This window comes from Oryzias latipes, chromosome 18 (assembly GCF_053564925.1).
Source record: "Oryzias latipes strain Hd-rR chromosome 18, Olatipes_Hd-rR_3.1".
In the NCBI taxonomy this organism is placed as follows: Eukaryota; Metazoa; Chordata; class Actinopteri; order Beloniformes; family Adrianichthyidae; genus Oryzias; species Oryzias latipes.
The window spans coordinates 29,776,912-29,795,808 of NC_136254.1; the positions used below are offsets into that span (position 1 = coordinate 29,776,912).

General features: G+C 41.3%; 2 protein-coding genes across 3 annotated transcripts; one reads left to right on the top strand and one right to left on the bottom strand.

The window, feature by feature from the left end:
• Positions 1-3,866: 3,866 nt before the first annotated feature.
• Positions 3,867-17,177, top strand: epoa (erythropoietin a). 2 transcript variants are annotated; one of them, XM_011487309.4, is made up of 5 exons: positions 3,867-4,003; positions 10,657-10,787; positions 10,901-10,987; positions 11,238-11,402; positions 15,759-17,177. In XM_011487309.4, exons 1-5 carry the CDS (start codon positions 3,991-3,993, stop codon positions 15,909-15,911), a joined length of 549 nt encoding a protein of 182 aa, XP_011485611.1. In that variant the 5' UTR covers positions 3,867-3,990; the 3' UTR covers positions 15,912-17,177. The 2 variants fall into 2 exon arrangements, with proteins under 2 accessions (XP_011485611.1, XP_004079700.1); XM_004079652.5 differs by lacking the exon at positions 3,867-4,003 and adding an exon at positions 4,131-4,391.
• Positions 17,078-18,516, bottom strand: pop7 (POP7 homolog, ribonuclease P/MRP subunit). The gene is made up of 2 exons (XM_004079651.5): positions 18,332-18,516; positions 17,078-17,834 (listed from the first exon to the last, which is right to left on the bottom strand). Exon 2 carries the CDS (start codon positions 17,803-17,805, stop codon positions 17,356-17,358), a length of 450 nt encoding a protein of 149 aa, XP_004079699.1. The 5' UTR covers positions 17,806-17,834; positions 18,332-18,516; the 3' UTR covers positions 17,078-17,355.
• Between the last annotated feature and the right edge of the window lie 381 nt (positions 18,517-18,897).

Sequence of the window (18,897 nt, forward strand, 5' to 3'; positions counted from 1 at the left end):
GCCATGCTTTACAGTGGTTATTGTGTTCTTGTGATGCAACTCAGGACTCGTACTTTCCAAACACGGCGAGTGGTATTTACACCAAATCAGTCCATCTTGGTCTCATCTGACCACCTCCCAGTCCTCCTCTGGATCATCCAGATAAGGGCTGGACAACTCCAGGCGACAAGGGTCCATGTGCCTGCATGTTTTCCTGATATCCGTAATCCTACTCATTGCTGATCACCTGAATCAGGTGTGTCCAGGCAATTAGGTCATGGCAGTTTGGAAAACCAGCAGGGATGCAGCCCTCAATGCCCATCCCTGATCCAGATGGTCTCTGGAGAACTTTCAATCCTTTTGGATGTACTGGAGCAAACAGGCAGACCTTTGGAGCTCTGCAGGATTTGAATCCTTGTCACCATGAAGTTGAAGCTGAGGTTGTTTGTTACCATGGTAATGTTTGTTACCATGGTAATCTTTGTTACTGAGGTCCCAGCTGTCTTCAAGTGATTGACCAGTTTCCCCGTGTCTTTCTAGACTGTTTCTTCAGAACATTTTTAATCCACCAGGTGAGATCTTCCAGGAGAAGATTGTCAGTGATTTCAGTTCCATTTTCTAATTATTATCGAACAGTTGATCTGTTCTCTCCAGGCTGGTTGCTTATTGTAAATCGGTTCACCCCAGTCTTGTGCAGATCTACAGTCTTGTCCCTGGTGTCTTTGAAAGCTCTTTGGTCTTGGTCATAACGGAGAGGTTATAGTCTTGACTGTTTAATGGTGTGGACAGGTGTCTTTTATACAGATAATCAGTTCAAACAGGTGACATTAAGCCTTGTGCTATCTTGTGGGGTCCAGATGACCCCACCCTTGCATTGACGTTTTCTCCCTACCATGACAAAGGGGGATAAAGGTGGAAAGATTTCATGTAATCCATGGACACCAGTGAGAATCACATATCAAGAAAAAAGGCTCAGCGCACTGTCTAGTGGGTCTAGATGACCCTACTTCCAATGTTAAAGTGCCTAAGATAGCACAAGGGATAACACAGGTAACCACTGGAGGATAAAAGGGCTTCTTAAAGAAGATGAAACTGGTCAGTGAGGGGCAGAATTCTTGATTCGTTGGAGCTAAATACTTCTCCTGCTCCATTATATCAATAGATTCTTTCAAAATCAAACAGAATTTCCTGATTCTCTTTTTTTGCATTCTGTCTCACAGTTGACGTGTTTCAGTGATGAACATTACAGACCAAACTCATCTTTTTAAGCATAACAACTTAGAGAATCAGTGACTGATGTACTTTTTTGTTTCTTTGATTGGAAAAATTGTAATGTCCACCTTCAAGCCCTAACTCTGCACTGACACATTTATATGTGGATTCTTAGTAAAATGCTTCTTTTTAAGGGCTGATTGTAGTCTTGGCTTGAAAATTGCCTGTGCTGAAATTTGTTTAACTGCTTCTTTTCAGGTTTCAGGATAGGGTAACTGAAAGTGTTTTGTAAGGAAATGTAGAGGCCTTGTATGGTGTGGAGAACTCCCTCCAGACTGTCAGCTGCAGAGGGGAATCTTGTGAGGACATCTACTTGTCTTAAGGGCTCTATGACACAGCGACATGTGACGGCTGCTTTTGGATTCCTGGAAAATTCGGGCCTCTTCATGGGAAATACAGCATGTTTAAGAGCGTAACCTGAACGAGAAGTCTCACTTAACTATTCAGGAAGCTGATGAGCCCACACCAGTTTGCTGAATGGACCGCTGAATGGTCATTAAGCTGTTTGAGATGACCCAGGAAACAAAAACAAACCAAAACAAAGAACTAAAGGGGAAATCCACAACATGACATTTTGGTGCACAAGATCCCAAAGGTAGGCTGCTGTTATTGGTTTTGACGTAACCCTTGTTCTATCCTAGGCACTTTGACATTGAGAGTTGGGTCATCTAGACCCATTAGACAGTGCTCTGAACCTTTTTCTTCAATGATTTGTGATCTTCACTGGTGTCCATGGATTACATGAAATCTTTCCACCTTTATCCACCTTTGTCATGGTAGGAAGAACACGTCAATGTAAGGGTGGGGTCATCTAAGATAGCATAAGGGATAAAGTTGATCTGTGTCCATAATTAGAAATGTTAATCTTTGAGCTCATTCAAATCTGGATTAAAACTAGGGCTGCACAATATGAGGAAAACTTGCAATGTGCGATGTTATTGATCAGTGTTGCGATGCTGATGTGACTTATGTGATTCATAAAGACAGCAAATCAATAAACAACGAATACATAATTTCCATTTTACTGCAACAGTTGTATTTAAATGAAAGCCTGTATAACTTTAAATTAGACTACAAATGACCCATGTCCACATAGAAGGGCTTCATTTGATTTATGTCAATGTCAATGTTGCGGCAAAAAGCCAGAGAAACGGCAAACAGGTCCGGGTTTCAAAATAATAACTTCCTTTGTACTTTCAAAAAAAGTGTCAAATTTTATTTTATATTTAAGGGACGACGAAAGTCTAATTTTTAAAGTACAAAAACGATATAATTTCTGACAAAAAAACAAGCATTTTACAAGGACCTGGTGAGGAAGAAGAGGGCATGGAACCTTATCGCTTACGTTTTGGATGAGCGAGGAGAGCGGGACGTACTATTCGACTCAGGGGGCGGCAGGACAAACCACTCCCCCTGGAGCCAAGGGTGAGGGGGGATCGGCAGGAGACGCAACGGAGACAATGTAAACTAAAAGACAGCCGTGAGACAGACTCCCCACACAACACAACGTAGACACACCGCAGAAAGACCAGTGTCAACTTGAGGTAAGGCCTAAGGTAACATTTTATGCCAACAAATGGTTACCGTAGAGCTTACCCCGATTTTACGCTGGTCTTTTACAGTGCATGAATTGCATAGGCTGATATGGCGATGACGATACATTTTCGATTTTTTTGTACAGGTCTAATTAAAATTGCTTGCTTTTCTGAAAGGTTGTCCAACAGAAGGTTTTAAGTCCCACTTATGGAACATAGTTTCTTCAGAGCGGTAGAATTTCAGAAGTTCGCCTGAGTTGTAGGCAAGCAACTCCGCCCCTTTTCCCCTCCACATTGCTGAGAGATCTTTTTTTTTTTTACACTTGCTAGCTTACAGCCCCTCACACCCCCAGCCTAAAATTACCAGTGCAACAAAAACGGTGATAAATATCGGAGCTGCCTATCCGTACAGTTTTGATCCAGATGCCAGCTTGAAGGAGGAAAACAAAGACGTACATGGAAGATCTATTTGTCTGGAAGTGGATGCATCGGAATGGAGCGGAACAGGGTGCCAGAGTATTTTTGTCATGATAAATTCAAGTGTCATTTTTTTCGTCTGCTCCTGATTCATACTCTAAATACTCTAATATGCAGATTTGAACTTAATTTCTGTTAAAAAATGCCTTCCATCATCAGAAAATGCCACAAGATCGTGTTAAAAACACAATTTTCTTTGAAGTGGGTCTGTGAACACGTGAAGACTTTTTTTGTCTCTTCAAGCGAACCGGACGGTGTGTCGAACTTCAACAATAAAGAATTTTTAAGATGCTGTCTGTCATAAAAACTCAACACTTCTGGCTTTTTCTCACAACAATTGAGTGCCACACTAATGTTGTGTAAAGTGATGTAAATGTGGGTTTATTGGCTGTGATGAGGCCTCCTCAGAGCTGTCAGACAATGACTGGGAAGTGACTGGCCTTCATGGGGACACGATTCCGTTTTTTTTAAGGTTATAACCTCCTTTTTGGACAGCCATGAAAGAGAAAACCCAGAAAAGGAGGGAGGGAGGAGGAGTAGTTCGTGCTGTCATCAAAACAATGCAACTTTATTTTCAAAGTCATCAATTAAAAAAACAAAAACGCATCAGTTTGTAGAAACACCTACCGGATAAGTGCACAAAAGAGCTCGGTTTGCAATTAATGGCAGATAGACGCAGCGATTGGGCAAAGCGCGCGGAGCCAGTGAGGGGCAGGCGGACGCCGCCATGGAATTTCCCCGTGAGTTCAGGGCACGGCCTCGCGCTTTCTTGGGGGGGCAGCATGGGGAGGGGACGTAAAAAGGTGCGTGCACGCTCACGTTATGAGGGGTGGGGGGAGGTAAAACAAAAAGGTTAACAGAGCAAAGCTGGGATGTAGAGCCTGTTAGGTGAGTGCAGTGGCCGGCAGGAGGGAGCTTTACCTTTTATTTTTATTTTCTTTGGCAGTGGGCGCGCGGCTGCTGCAGTTTGGACCTATATAGATATATATATCTATATAGATATAGATATAAAATATATTTTCCTAACCGGTGCCTTTGAGCAGGACACCGGCGCGCAGGTTGAATCCTCTCACAATGGTTTTAAAAGATGCGGCTCCTTTACGCGAATGTTGCGGAAAACGGGCAGAGGTAAGCGCGTGCTCCTTCTTTTTGGAGCTTTTAAAGCGTTTGCAGACTTGGAGACACTTGTGTGGCGCGCGCGCCTGTGCAGAACAGTGTGATGCTGGAGCCGGGAGAACGTCAGTGGAAAACGTCTCCAAATGTTGGATTAGAGAAGAGTCCAAGCGGGGCTCGTGCAGACAGATTGTGTAATTCCAGCGTGGACATATCCACTGCGGCTCCAAGTACCTCCAGATCTGTGCCAACAGCAATTATCAGATAGTAACAGATTTTTTTTTACTTGGAGAGACACGTGCACTGCAAAAAACAAACAAACAAACAAAAAAAAAAAACACCTAGGAAAGTTTGAATCTAAAGTTTATAATTTTGGAAAAATATTGATTAATTTTTCCAATTTTCCATCCAAAAGTGAACAAAAAAGAGCAAACAATCAAATGACTCAGGTGATCATATCTAAAATGATTTATCTATAGTTACTTGAGAAAAAATTAGGTTACATGTCCCCCCGCCACAAAAAACAGTCTAATTTCTTTTTGCATTTAATCTGATTTAAAGATCAAGATAATTTCCGTAGACCTATAGGAATACTCTGAGACTGTGGGTGACTTTAGAAGAGAATATACACTCACAGTCAATGACCTTACCAGGAAAAGTCTGGTTGGAGTCTTAAATCAAACTTCAATCTTAATATAGATTAATAATCCAAACCCAGGGTTTTTCCAAATATCAGATTTCTAAAGTGCGTTCAAACTCATCCAGTCTAATTATTGCAGTAATCTGATTACTCCCCGTGAACATGTAAAAAATTTTTTTTTGGGGGGGAGTTCTTGGAGGTTAATGTTTGTGTAAGTCTGTAAAATCCAATTTTTGGATGAATGAAGTTCTTATCTGTGAGATTAGAGGAGCAGAACATGCAGCTTTTAGTTTGAATTTGTTCCAACACCACCTGTAGGGAAAATTTAACATTTTTTAAGTTTCAGGTGAATACGACATGACGATATTTACTTATTTCTATTGTGGGTAATGTATTGCTTTTTTTTTAAGGGCTTGTAAGGGTCGCAGAGACGATCCGCAAACTTATATATATGTATATATATATATATATATATATGTATTTATATATATACATATAAACCAGGGGTGATATATATGTGTGTGTGTATTTATAGGAGTGGGCGTGATGAAGACGTGAAGCGGTTAACCCCTAAGTGGAAGATTGCCTTGCACACCCATGTGTCAAAGTGTCGTTGGTTGGCACTAGTGTTCGGTAGTGGAGTCGCCATCCGTGTGTGAATGTGTGTCTGTGTTAAAGTGTGAATTGGACTGTGACTGTAAAGTCCTTTGGGTCTTCTAAGAAGGTAGTAAAGTGCTATATCAGTATCATTACCATTTAGCATTATTCTTTGGTATATTGGAAGGGAATACTATGGCATGTTTGAAATTGGGGTGTGTACCACTTATAGACATTTAACTGTGGCGACCTCTGAAGGGATTTGCCAAAAGGTCAACAAAATGAAATACAATCAAATTGATGTTTTACAGTGTATAAGATAGATAATTTGAATGAAAAGTGGCTTAATCTTGAACTGACTTTATTTAGACTTTGAATGTCAGAAAGGATTAGCTTAGACTGTAGGAAAAATCCAGCATTTCTGATGGGACGATAAAGAAAAAAGGTGTCATACCCGTAAACGGTCAACGTGTAAAAAAATGTACATGAAAAATGTTGTTTTCAGAAACCTTTGGGTGAAATCTGAGTGGATATTGAGAGTCCTACTTGATGTAAATTTTTGAAATCCTCTGAGTCACACGTGTTTGTCAGTCGCATCATTTCTCAAGCATGATGCAGCACTCTGTTTAAAATGGGGGCCGCTATGCTGGCGCTGATTCTGCGCTTTTTGGCAACAGTCATCGCATAGTTTGGTCAGCAAAAAAACCAGAGAGGTTATCACAAGCCGAGGTTCAGGAAGTGATGTCACAGCCGTGTCATGTGATAGCTGCTCCTTTACAACTTTTTTTTTTTTTTAACTTAAGCTCAAAAAGCTCTACAAACAGCACTGAAATCACAGGATTTGAACCGGCATCCTTATCAGCCTTTCCTCCCGTTCAACCGTTAATACTACACTGGTTTGCCTGGTTAAACTGCTCGGCTCTTGTTTGACATGGGATTGTTAAAATAGCTCTTCCTAGGCATCTGTCACATACCTGGAGTGAAGTTTGCACCCATCCAAAGTGCAGTCACTTATAGAATACCGCCACTAATCTCAAATAGCCGCATTGTTTTGGCAACTAATATTGGCGGACAAGAGCTGCAAGCTTGCAGTCCGGGGATTCCAGCAGCGAGGTGCGAAAGTCAGGAAGGAGAGTGTGTGAATGCGCTCTCTAGATCGACGCATTGTCACGTAGGCAGCGGTGGAAAGGTCACAGATAGCCGGCAACCCTGAAGTCGCACACGTTAACACATGTCAGAGCACGTGGAAAACGGGGCCGCTTGTCTGTGGCCAGTCACATTCGACATCTTGAATTCATCACAACTAAATCAATTCCAATGAAAGTGACGAAGCGTGCAGAAAGCCTAGTACTGCGTGTAAAGGAGCGGTCCTGCCGTCTACTGACGGTTTGGGATCCAGCTCTGTTTGTTCAGATTATTTGGAGATCTAGGAAGGTTATCTGGCCTGGATCTGCCCTTCTTCAATCAAGCTTTTACGTCACACGGACGGGCTGCAGTGAAAGAGTTCATTCAGCATGTGGCACAGAGGAAAAAAGCTGAACTTCTGTGGCTAGAAGTCTCCTTCTAGGCGTCTAGAAGAAAGGCTGCACTTTGAAGTGTGTATATTTCTGTATAAAGCTGTCGCTAATACTGTTTTAAGCGCAGGTCAGACAAGGTCTCGCGTGCATTGTCATGCTGTTTCCATTCAAAACCCCAGGAATCACATGGTGTCTTTATGAGAAACTGCTTTGTCATGCTTCCACAGTGCTGACCTGACTGGTCACAGCGGCTTAGAAGTCCCCTTGGTGAGCACCAGCGATCTTTGAAATGGAAAGTTTGAATCTGCAAAATGCCTTGAACTCTTGCTTTTGAAGGTCTAATCATAAAAAAAAAAGAAGTCAAAAGAGTTCAACGTAACTGTGACATGACAAGAATAGCTCAAAGATATGATCGATGAAGAAGAGAAAATAAATAAAAACGTGCTTTTGTCTTGGTAAATATCATTTTGCGCCTTTGTGACTGGAAGAGCAGTTAGCTCCACTGTGGTGGGATTTCTCACCTCAAAAACATATAAATATCCTGGGATTATTCCACAGAACTGTTAGTGACATTTAAGGCTCTTTCCCGTTGTACTGATACTGTTCTTTTAGTTTATGTTGGACACACTTCTCTGGATTGCAAAACTGGAATATTGTTTCCATTTTTCAAGGAGTAGAACCAGGGATTAGACTAGATCTTTCAACCCTTGAGCTATCCTAGGCATTTTAACATTGGGAGTTGGGTCATCTAGACCCATTAGACAGTGCGCTGAACCTTTTTCTTCAATGATTTTTGATCTTCACTGGTGTCCATGGATTACATGAAATCCTCTTCACCTTTATCCACCTTTGTCATGGTAGGGAGAACACGTCAATGTAAGGGTGGGGTCATCTAAGATAGCTCAAGGGGTTAAGGTAAACTCGGGTCAACTCTTTGCTGAGGTAATAGTCCAGTTTGGTTTTATCCAGTAACAGGAGTACAACATCTGCACCCTCCACTTCAAGAGAGTCATTGGTGTTTGCATATGTGACTGTGTTCATTGGAATATCTTCTTTTGGATTGGATCCTGAAACTGCTTTAAAAAAACAAAAACAGTTGGATTCCGTAAGGTCTAGGACTTTTGACCTCAAGGGTCAATGTTCTGCTTCTTTTCCTAAACACTCGTGGCCTTCAATGAGCAGGACAGTGGAAATCCTGCCTTAAGGGATACAAATTATATCTTTTGTAGAGAGAATTTCAGTTTGATGGGGTCAAGATGGCATTCCTGCCTTACGCCGATGATGCAATCCTTTCGGTCTAGCCAATCCATAAGTATCAGACATCTTCGGATTTCAGGCAATGTTTTTTTGTCAGAAAGATCTCATATTTAGGTCATCCTCTTCAAGAGGAGTCAGTTCAGGACATGTTATATCTTTCTGTTGGTCAGTGATCCTTCTGCACTTATCTCTATGATCTACAGAGAAGTGTCTGCTGGGGATGGAGTTTTGCAAATTTCTGGAGGGATGGAGGTGCAGAAATCCTAGAAAGCAGATACCTGTACCCATAATTTCTTGAAAAATATAAATGTAAAATTACCCCCTAAAGAAAATGCTTTTCATGCTAGATTAAAAAAATGGAAAGGTTCAAACAAGTTAATTAGTTTAACTGATCTAACCATTACGGTATTTAGTTTTAGTGAAGAAACTAGATCAGACTAGTTTGTAAAAAAGGAAATAATAGCAAAATTAAAATAAATCTAAAGGGAAGAGCTAACAGAAGGGCTAAATCTGTAAGGTACAGAATAAGACAAAGGGAAGAGGATCCTTATCGTCTATTCATGAAGGTGACACAAGTCAAATTGGAATACTAAAGCAATGAGGTAACATTTCCTGTTTTCTTTGAAAAGCATTGCGCTTGTTTCCTCTCTGTAATAAAAGGTTGATTTGTTAGAGTTTATGAAAAATGACAAAAGCACAATATTTCTTTTTTAGAAGTAACGTATAGAGCTATTTCATTTATACATTTTTGTGAAATAAAAAGACAAATTTCTGAAAGTTTTTGGACCAGTGTTGTGGTCTCAAAAACCTGAGATGTTTTATCTGGAGGTACCTTTTTGGGGCTGCGATGTGGCGTAGTGGTCGGCAGTCTTGTTTCACAGCGAGAAGGTTCTGAATACCGGCCAGGTTCTTTCTGTGAGGAGTTTGTATGTACTCCTCATGGATGTGTGGTTTTCTCCGGGCACCCTGGCTTCCTCCCACAGGAAGCCCACAAGACTTGCTTCATGAGTTCATTGGTGTCACTTGAAATTGGCACTTTGGTGTGAATGGTTTCCATTTTGCCGTGCCATGGACTGGCAAATTGGCTGGGTCGGTGTTGCCTTCACTCTTCAGTAGAGGGTAGGCTCCAGCAATCCAGTGATTGGCACTACAGCAGAATTAGAAAATGGATGGATAGATGGTACCTTTATGATCATGCAATGCTGCCTGGAGGTCCTATATGGTGGCCAAAGATGCCAGTAGAAGTCGAAGTTGTTTAGATAATCAAAGACTTAGTTGGAAATTTTTTGGCTGCTGAATAGACAACGTACTGAGAAATCAACTGTATGAAGACATACAGAAAAAACAAATTAACATGACCTTTAGGTCAATTTTTGACAAGGAAATTAGCTAAATAAAATAAAAATACTTCTGAACATTTATTCATAGAAATAAAGACTTGTATGTCGACATTTCGTTGTTGTAATTTGTAAAATAAGACAACAATGTAACGTTTACTTTGGGGTTTGGGGGTTAACGACTCAAGAAAAAGGTAGAATCCAAATTGCTTCCCTACCTCTGTAACTTCTCCCCATCCCTACATTTATCCCTCTAAGTGTAGAGATAGGGAAAAAAATAGTGTCGGACGTTACCACCGCTCGATGATGTCATCAATAGTCACAGTCCTCAGAAAATGCATTACATCGCTTTTGTAACTTTGAAAATTCATGCAAAAACAAAAACTCAATACTTAAAAATAAGTGTAAACTTTAGTGTTTAAGAGCACAACCATGTGAAGAAATGCGTTTCACCTAAACGGAAGAGGTATAGCAGGCCTACGATGCTGTGGGTCTCCCTTAAAAAACACTTTCAGACACTACTACTGCTTCAAATGCCATTCGCACCAATAGGGGGTAACCAGAGGGGTAGGGAAGCAATTTGGAGTTTGGCCTAACAGTTGTTTGCTAAAATGGGTAAAAACCCAATACCGCACGGGATTGTGGGTGAGGGTATCTAGGTTACCTGGAAGGTTGTATTTATGGACTAAACACGTGTGGGAATTGAGGACATTTCTGCACCAGGGAATGAAATCTAACGCTGTTGAATTGTGTGATCCATTTAGTAGTGGCCATCACGAGTAATGGGTTAATGGACAAATAGAAATAAACAGACATAGTTGGATACTTACAACATTACATTTAGTTTTATCTCACTTGTTTAGTTAGGTCAACCTAGATTTGATATCCTCTAGACTTTGCAAAACTCCTGTTGTGTGTATCTTTGGTGGCAGGACTGTTTGCCTTGCTGTTGATTGTGTTGGAGTGGACCTGCCCAGGCCTACTATCCCCACTGCGGCCAATCTGTGACCTGAGGGTCCTAAACCATTTCATCCAGGAAGCACGAGACGCAGAAGTCGCTATGGTGAGTGGAGAATGTGTGAATGGGATCCACAAGTGGTGACTGTGCATACTGGATGTTTGGATCCCTTTAATTAGGAGGCTTTAATTATCGTGTCTTTGTTTGCACTTCCTTAGAGGTCATGCAGAGAAGGATGTGGCCTAACACAGACGGTCTCTGTTCCCCAAACTACAGTCAACTTCGAGGACTGGGAGAAGAAAAATGTAAGTATCAATTTGAATAAATGCTATGATTGAACCTTCTGATGATGTAGCCAATAAAAACATGTTACATTGTGATTTTTTTAACACGTAAAAATGTTGTTTTGCCTGTTTTCTTTATGTAATAATATTTTCTTGAGCTGTGAGTTCTGATAATTTCCAGAGGAAGAGTTAATTGCTTCCTACATCCTTTGATTCTTATCTTTTCCGAGATGAGACCCCCACTCTTTGCTCTTGTTTATCCTCTGGGAAGGCACTAGAGCAAGCTGAGGAAGTGCAGACCGGCTTGTGGCTGTTACAGCAGGCCCTCGGCTCATTTGGACCATCGGTCACCAACACGGCGCTGAACAACCACATAGACAACACTGCCAGAAACCTGGTCAGCATCAATGCTGTGCTGCGTAGCCTCAATTTTCAGGTGAGGGGCGAATGGGACGGGTGACTCTACGGTTCATTCCTAACGTTGAAGTGACAATGACAACTTTTTGGTAGAATATAAACCAAATGATGAATTATTTGAGTTTGTGGCATATGCCAAAGTTGAAAAAGGAAACACTGATATTACTTTTTCATGGTGATGTGATACATAAGAGGTTGTTTTTCTTTGTGAGGACCTACTCAGGATCTCAATTTGTTCTTTCTGTTGTGGGGAGTTGCATCTGTTCTCGCCTCTGGCTAAAGTCTTAGATATCCCTTGTGCTATCCTAGGCACTTTGACATTGGGAGTTGGGTCATCTAGACCCCACAAGACAGTGCGCTGAACTTTTTTCTTCAATGATTCAGTGATCTTCACTGGTTTCCATGGATTACATGAAACATCTATTTTTGTCATGGTAGGGATAACACGTCAATGGTCATCTTGACCCCATAGGATAGCACAAGGGTTAAAATACACTATTAATACTATAGGGGTTGACCTGTATGGGTACTGTCAGTTGTTGGGTTGTCCGGCCACATGGAAGGTCGTAGAGAGGAGCGGCCAAATCTTTAGGGGAGCACAGTTGTGTCTTGCAGTTTCCTTGAAACTAATGCATCCACCTTAAGGGACGTCATGACAGTGGAATGGACCATTGTTGTGTGTGGTAAGTGCATCTTAAAGTATTTGTAAGGATACTGTAAGTTGCATGCACTGAATGACGTAGGGGCGGTGCTGTTGTACGGTGTCCTTACGCTGTACTTTAGTCGTTCGTTAGGTGCGAGTACTTACTCCTTACTAACCATTATGATTACGTAAGTGCTCACAGGATGCTAGTTGGATGCCCACACAAACTATACTCTGATTGTCTAATTTCCTAAATTCTAACAGTCTATCTGCATGCAAGGAGCACGCAAGGGGCAGCATTTCTGCAGAAAAATGTGCATAAACATTTCCACTCTGTAAGGTCATCAAGAGGTCTACGACCTTGATACTTTGTGCAGTTAACCTGTGAGCCGCTTACAGTTTTGCCTATTTTTGCCCGCAGACCCTATCCACCCATAAGGGCAGTTGTGACTAAGGCCTAATACAGACAGTAATACGATGCATGGAGGCCTTCACACATTTTGTCTGCTGTGAGTCACGGCTCGCCTACATCACCATGGCGTAGTTTTGTCAGAGCATTGTCAAGGCCCGTTCACACCGGGACGAATTTCGCCGGCGATTTTCGCCGACATTTAACGCCTCGTGACTAAACAAAGGGCACCAATGTGAGTGTGCACACTGACGCGAAAAAACGCCACGCGTCAAAGCGTCAAAAAAAAAAACGCCTCGGGTTCGTTTTTTTTTCCCGACGCGTCGCGTCGAAATCTATTCGACCAATGAGAATGGCGCTTTTGCACGCGTGTCTGGAGCTTCTGAAGTTACAGTAAAACACAGCTTGGGGGCGCTCAAACACAAAACTGCCTTGCTGAGCACACATACCAGCGAAGAAGATAGACGCCAAGTAGCGTCAACACTGCCGCAAAGAAATAATGACGGACATTCTAAAATATCCCCGAACCATGCACCAGTTGGAGCTACTGGTGCTTGAAATATTCATGTTTTCTTTGTATTATTCTGACAAGCGCGTAAATACTTGCTCTCTTCTTCTGAGTGAAAAGCGACTTTAAGAAGCGTAAAGTTGCGCAGCGCCACCTTGTGTACAGGAGTATTTCTGTTTACATTAAGCGCCATCTAATGTCAGGGAAGGAAATTGCATGTTCGCTCGGCTCATCGTCAGCGAAAATCGCCTGGGTGTGAACACAAAAAACGTGGCGAAAAACGCTGGCGAATAACGCCTGGCGAATATTCGTCCCGGTGTGTACGGGCCTTCAGGTGGTCTCATTCAATTATGGCGAAAATTCAAAACAAAGCAGATTTTTTAAAGCAGTTCCTTGACTGTCCTAATTGTCAATGGATATCATGACGGAACCAGAACAATTTCAGCAACCAAATAATTTGTAGTTTTAGGTAAAAAAAACTCAATCGATTGGTGCTCTCGTTCATTTCGTATCCAATTCATTTTTTCTGGCCACATCACCCTAATCTACTTTAAGGATGGAAAATCAAACAAAACAACCAAATTAACAGAAGCACATCGTAATACACTGCAACTCCTATCTTCAGACCTCATTAGTTGGTTTGAAAAGTGTGGTATCAAATGTAAGAGGAACTAGGGGTCAAATCAACTTATAATACATTGTTTTACTGTGAAAAATAATCAGGAAAAGAAAGTTTTTATTGGTGTCTGTGTGGCTGAAAACTAATGACAGCAGGTGTTTGCTCAGTAAGCAGAGTGGTCATCCTCTCACCAAGGACAGAATTTTGAACTTTTGCTTATAGAGCAGTTTATTGCTGTTGGTTTTATGCTTTGTTTTCCTCAGTTTAGTGAAAATGAACTTTGTTCTGTTGAACATGCTCTTTTAACAAGCAAACAGATGACCTTTTCTTTGTTTTATTGTGCTTTGACACTTCTAACTGGCTCCCCTCAATACTAAGGAAGAGGTAGAGGTCAAAAGACCATAAATGTCCACTTGGGACTTTAATTATTAACTTTTGACAGATAAAAGTATAAATAGACATTTAAAAGCAAGACTGATTACGCAAGAACCCTGAGTGAACAGTTTTGCTAATTACAACTTTTTTGTAAAGGCCAGACAATGCAGATTAAGAGCCTTATTTGTGAAGAAAAATCTACTCCAGCTGTTTAAAATATCTGATGCACTGTTGATATTTCTGGACATTATCCCAAAGTTTAAAGGTAGATGATTGGATTTGTAGATGTTTGAGATAATTAGAAGAACACTATGAAAAATTCCCATAACCTTTTTGCATGATATTAAAGTCGAATCTAAACCTGTTATGTGTTTTAAATCAAACTGAAGAACTTTAATAAAGAAGTAAGTGGATAAATCCACAATCCCACAGAAATTTAAAAAACCTTGTTATAAAAGTTTCTGATAAGCGGCAAGTTTTTGTTACTGATAAAGGCAAATTAAAAGATTTGGGTCAAATTCTGTAGTGTGAGTCAATATACTCGAGGTTTTAACTCTGAATCTGCAGTAAATGTGTCGGAATTGTAGCTTAGTAGCACAGGGATTTTTTTCAATATCAGAAAGAAGATTGAGAGAAAGGTGCAGAACAATCACACTTTTTCGATTATTAAAAACAAAAAGTTACAAAAATCTTTTCAAAAGTCTTCCCTATTGTTAAGGCACAAGTAGGCTAAAATAACAACATGTTGGAATTACGTTAATTTCGTAAACAGCCGAAACGTTACGGTAGTTCAAAGAGCTCGTCTGTCAGCTCCAAGGGCTAAATTGATTTGTAATTAGGTGAGGTAGCATGTGGAAAATATCTTTATAATTTCAAATTACAAAAAAAATTGGGAAAGATCAAAATGAGCTAAAATACTGCAAATTTAACCCTTTAATGCTCTTTGATTTACTGTAACCTTTTCACTGCTTACGGAGTTCCAACGGATTTCGAAAGCTGAGAAAAGCAGCTTTGTGCTGATACGCTACACTTCACTTCTGCAAAGTGAAGCTGATTCTGATTCCCCATTGTCGGCGCAAACCTTAAATCCGTTGGATTTACGTAAATTCCGTAAATGGTGGAAGAGTTACGGTAGTTCAAACGAGGGTTTGTAATTTTCTGTCAGCTCCAAATGCTAAATTGATTTGTTTTTAGGTATGAAGTATAGAAAATGTCAATAATTTTAAACAACAAATGAAGGCTACATAAAAATTAACAAAATATATTAAAAAGATCAAAATTAGCTAAAATATTTCAAATTAAACCTTATAAAGGTTTTTTTAACTGTAACTTTTTGACTGTTTGCCCATTTAACGATAGTCCAACTTAATTTGAAAGCTGAGAAAAGCAACTTTGTGTTTCTATGCAACACTTCACTAAAGCAAAGGGAAGCTGATTCTGATTGGCCATTATCGCCGCAAAAGCTGAAAGTCGTTAATTCGTTAATTCTGAAAACGGTCGAAAAGTTGTGGTAGTTCAGAGAGTGCATGTCATTTTGATGTTGCAGGTGAAAGCTTTGACACAAAATTTTTTTTCATCACAAAGTAAAAATTGTTAGCATTTGGCAGGAAACGGAAAACGGAAAACGTGATAGGTGATAAATATTGTTGCTATTTTGGAACAAAACAGTTTTCTTTGTTAGCTGAGGCCTGAGGTCAAAGAAGGTCGTTTTTTTCGGAGGCCTTTTAGGAAAAATGCTGCAGACGTCTATGACGCCGCGTTTGCGACAACACAACCTTTGACATCCCTCAGTCAACACGATTCTTTTGCGTTCCCTTCCAGGAATACACACCGCCGGCAAACGCGTCGAGTCTGGACGGCACATGGACAGTGTCCTCGGCAACGGAGCTGCTTCAAGTCCACGTGAACTTCCTGCGAGGAAAAGTGCGCCTTCTTCTTATGGACGCGCCGGCGTGCCAGCAAGATGTCAGCTGATACCTCCCCCCTCCGCCACACATGCACACACAAACACAACACCGTGGAGAAATGTGACACGCTGGTCGCTGTGCGGGGGGAAAAGACCGCAGTCTTGTTGCACAGAGGACGGTCCCCCAGCAAGGCTTTTGGACAGATGGGACCTTGGACTGTAGATGTGACTACACGCCCTGATAAAAAACCATGCGGGGATCACCGCACCAATAGCCGTTCTAACAGGCACTCCCTTGCACTTTGCGTATGGATGTACTTTTGTATGTTAGCAATGAGGCTGGTGGTTTCCGTGGGTTTGACCCCTGCTCTTTCCTTTGTGGAGGTGGATGGTGGAGTGGAACACTTGGAAGATATTGATCGCATCCTGGAAATCGGTGACGTAGCGTAGAAAAAAAGAGAAAAAACAAAGTGGTTTTATCTTCACGTGCCTTTTTCCAGTCTCCACGAAAACATGTAATCTCACAGAAATTGTATTTTTTAAGTGATGTAAAAGTTATTTATACAGTTTTTATATGGTTTAAGACCTTTTTCACATCCTGCTGAACATTTGCACACAAAGATGTTCTCATCAGTCGCTGCTTTTCTAGGAAGATCCTGTGTGTGAGAAAGGCTGAGTCACACCTCACGTGACTCAGCGTTTCAGTCGGTGTGTGAGAGTCCCCCTCGACTGTGAAACTGTTTGTTCAATTTCTGCCGGAAGATCCGTGCAACGAAACATCCTGTGCAGCTTTAATCGCCACTTTCCAGAATCTCGACGCCATGCAATCAGCTGATCCTGGGAACTTATGCTTTGACGTTGAAAAAGGGATTCTCGCAGATGGAACTCGTTGAAGGGTCTTCCTTGTTTTTGTACTTTGCTGCGTAAGTCGGAGACGTTTTCGACGATGTTTTTCCTCTTTTCTTTCCTGTTTAGTTGTACTGTTTTTGTTCCGTCATTGTAAAACTGGCTATTTAAGTGCAAACAAAAACGTATTTTTCTTCCATCATATTTTCAAGACTTGAGGCTTATTTTTTTCTGATCTCGACCCTGACACGTATATTTAAACGTAGGTGTTGTATTTAAAGAACGAAAAATTACTTTGAAGAAAACTGACAACTTGTGATTGGAAAACCTCTGTAGCTAAATACTGACATCTAGTGGACATTCATGGGTATGACAGTCAATTGAAAAGTTATTTTTACGTTTGGTTTTTTATTTTTTCTGAGTACATGCAGGCTTAAAGGTTTTTAAAATAAATAAATGTGGCACATGTTCACAAATACATCGTAAAAGTTTCACTTGATGATTTTATGAAAAGAAAAAAAACAACAACAATGGGAAGTTGAATCTTAGCAGAAACTAAGGTGGCCTGCAGCTCCTTGAACTTCACAATAAAGGTCCCAAAAAGTTATTATCAGCATAAACAGATGGTGGAAGCTGTACAGGGTCTTCATGGTGGGTTTCTAGTCACTAAGGTTCAGGGTAGAAGACTTTAATGTGAATGGCGGAGTTGTTGCGCGTGCGCGTCATGGGCTCCCCGCTCTCATCGGGATCTTCGGGCTCCAGGTCGTCGACGAGCTCCACGGTGGAGGTGTTGGCCGCCAGCTGCAGCGCTCCCTGGCTGCCGGCCTGCAGCTGCAGCGCGATGTTGATGGCTCGGTTGATGGCGAGGCCCAGGCCGTGGACGCAGATCTCCCGGTGGCCCCCTCCGTCCAGGAGCTTCTGGCAGCGCGCCAGCTGGGCTCGGAAATCCGTCTTCATGTTGACGTAGACGTCGTTCCGCCGCTTGGGAAGCTTCCGGGGGAGCCGCTTCCTGAGCGTGTACTCCACCGGGTCCATCTCTGCTGCCGGGGAGCCGGACTCGGAGTGTGGCAGCGGCGTTGGAGCCGAGGACATCCCGGCGTGATGGGCCTCAGTCATGTTTGTTTGTGAGAGTGGAAAACACGCACCTGAAGGGAGCATAAACAATCAAATCATTGAAAATACATTAAATATGCTGCAAATTATCAAACATTTTTGACCAGTTGACAACCTGTGAGGATGACAAACTACATAGATTTATATTATCTTAAACACTAACAAAACATATTTATTGTAGTTATCCACATTATAAAATACACACTGTTTAATAAAAATATAAGCTCATTATAACCCGTTTATTATAGAGTAAATATAACACATTCTACAAGATGCACAGACATAATCGAGCACGCTGACGTTTATTTTCAACAAAACTCTAAAATGTTCAAATGTATCGTTTAATTTACGCAAAAATAACGGTTTTTTTAAAGTTTTAACCGATTATTTAGACTAATAGGAGCGGAGCTGTGTTCATAAATAGCATCCGGCTAACGCCTCGAAGCTAGCCGCCGCGCGCGGAAAAAAACCCCGTTCCCGCCTCACTTTCTGTTCTTCTTTCACACCGTCACGTGATGCAGAAACATACCGTGAGGAGACAGACTTTGGTGAGGCCGCGTCTTTAGTTCCTTTCATATTTTTAAGGCCGCTTCATGCTTTTTGAGTGTGTGTGTGTGTGAAGGCTCCTTCCAGCTAACGGATAGCTTTTCTTCTGGTGGAGCTGCAGCAGGAGCGGTTGGAAAACGGTGAATGGGCGCCACACCGCCACCCGCTGGCGCGGAGTCGCAAGGACACTCAGACGAAAAAAAAAAAAAAAAACCCGAGCGGGAAAAACAACAACCTCATCAAATAAGGAAACGTTGGAACATTTTTTTTCATGCAATTACTCAAAAGAGTTCTGAACTCACATAAGGAATGGGATTAATTTACAACTGAACATTCACCCTTTTAGTATTTCTGATGTACAACTGTTAATGGAAAATCTAGATGATTCTAAAATATCATTATCATTTTACTTTTAGGAAAATACCATATCCACTGTTGCAAGTAGAGAGGTATCAGGCCCTCCTTCCCAGGCTTTATCAACAAATTTAAATTATATTATTCCTCACTAAAAAGATTACAATCCTCGGTAGGTGCTAAAATAATATATAA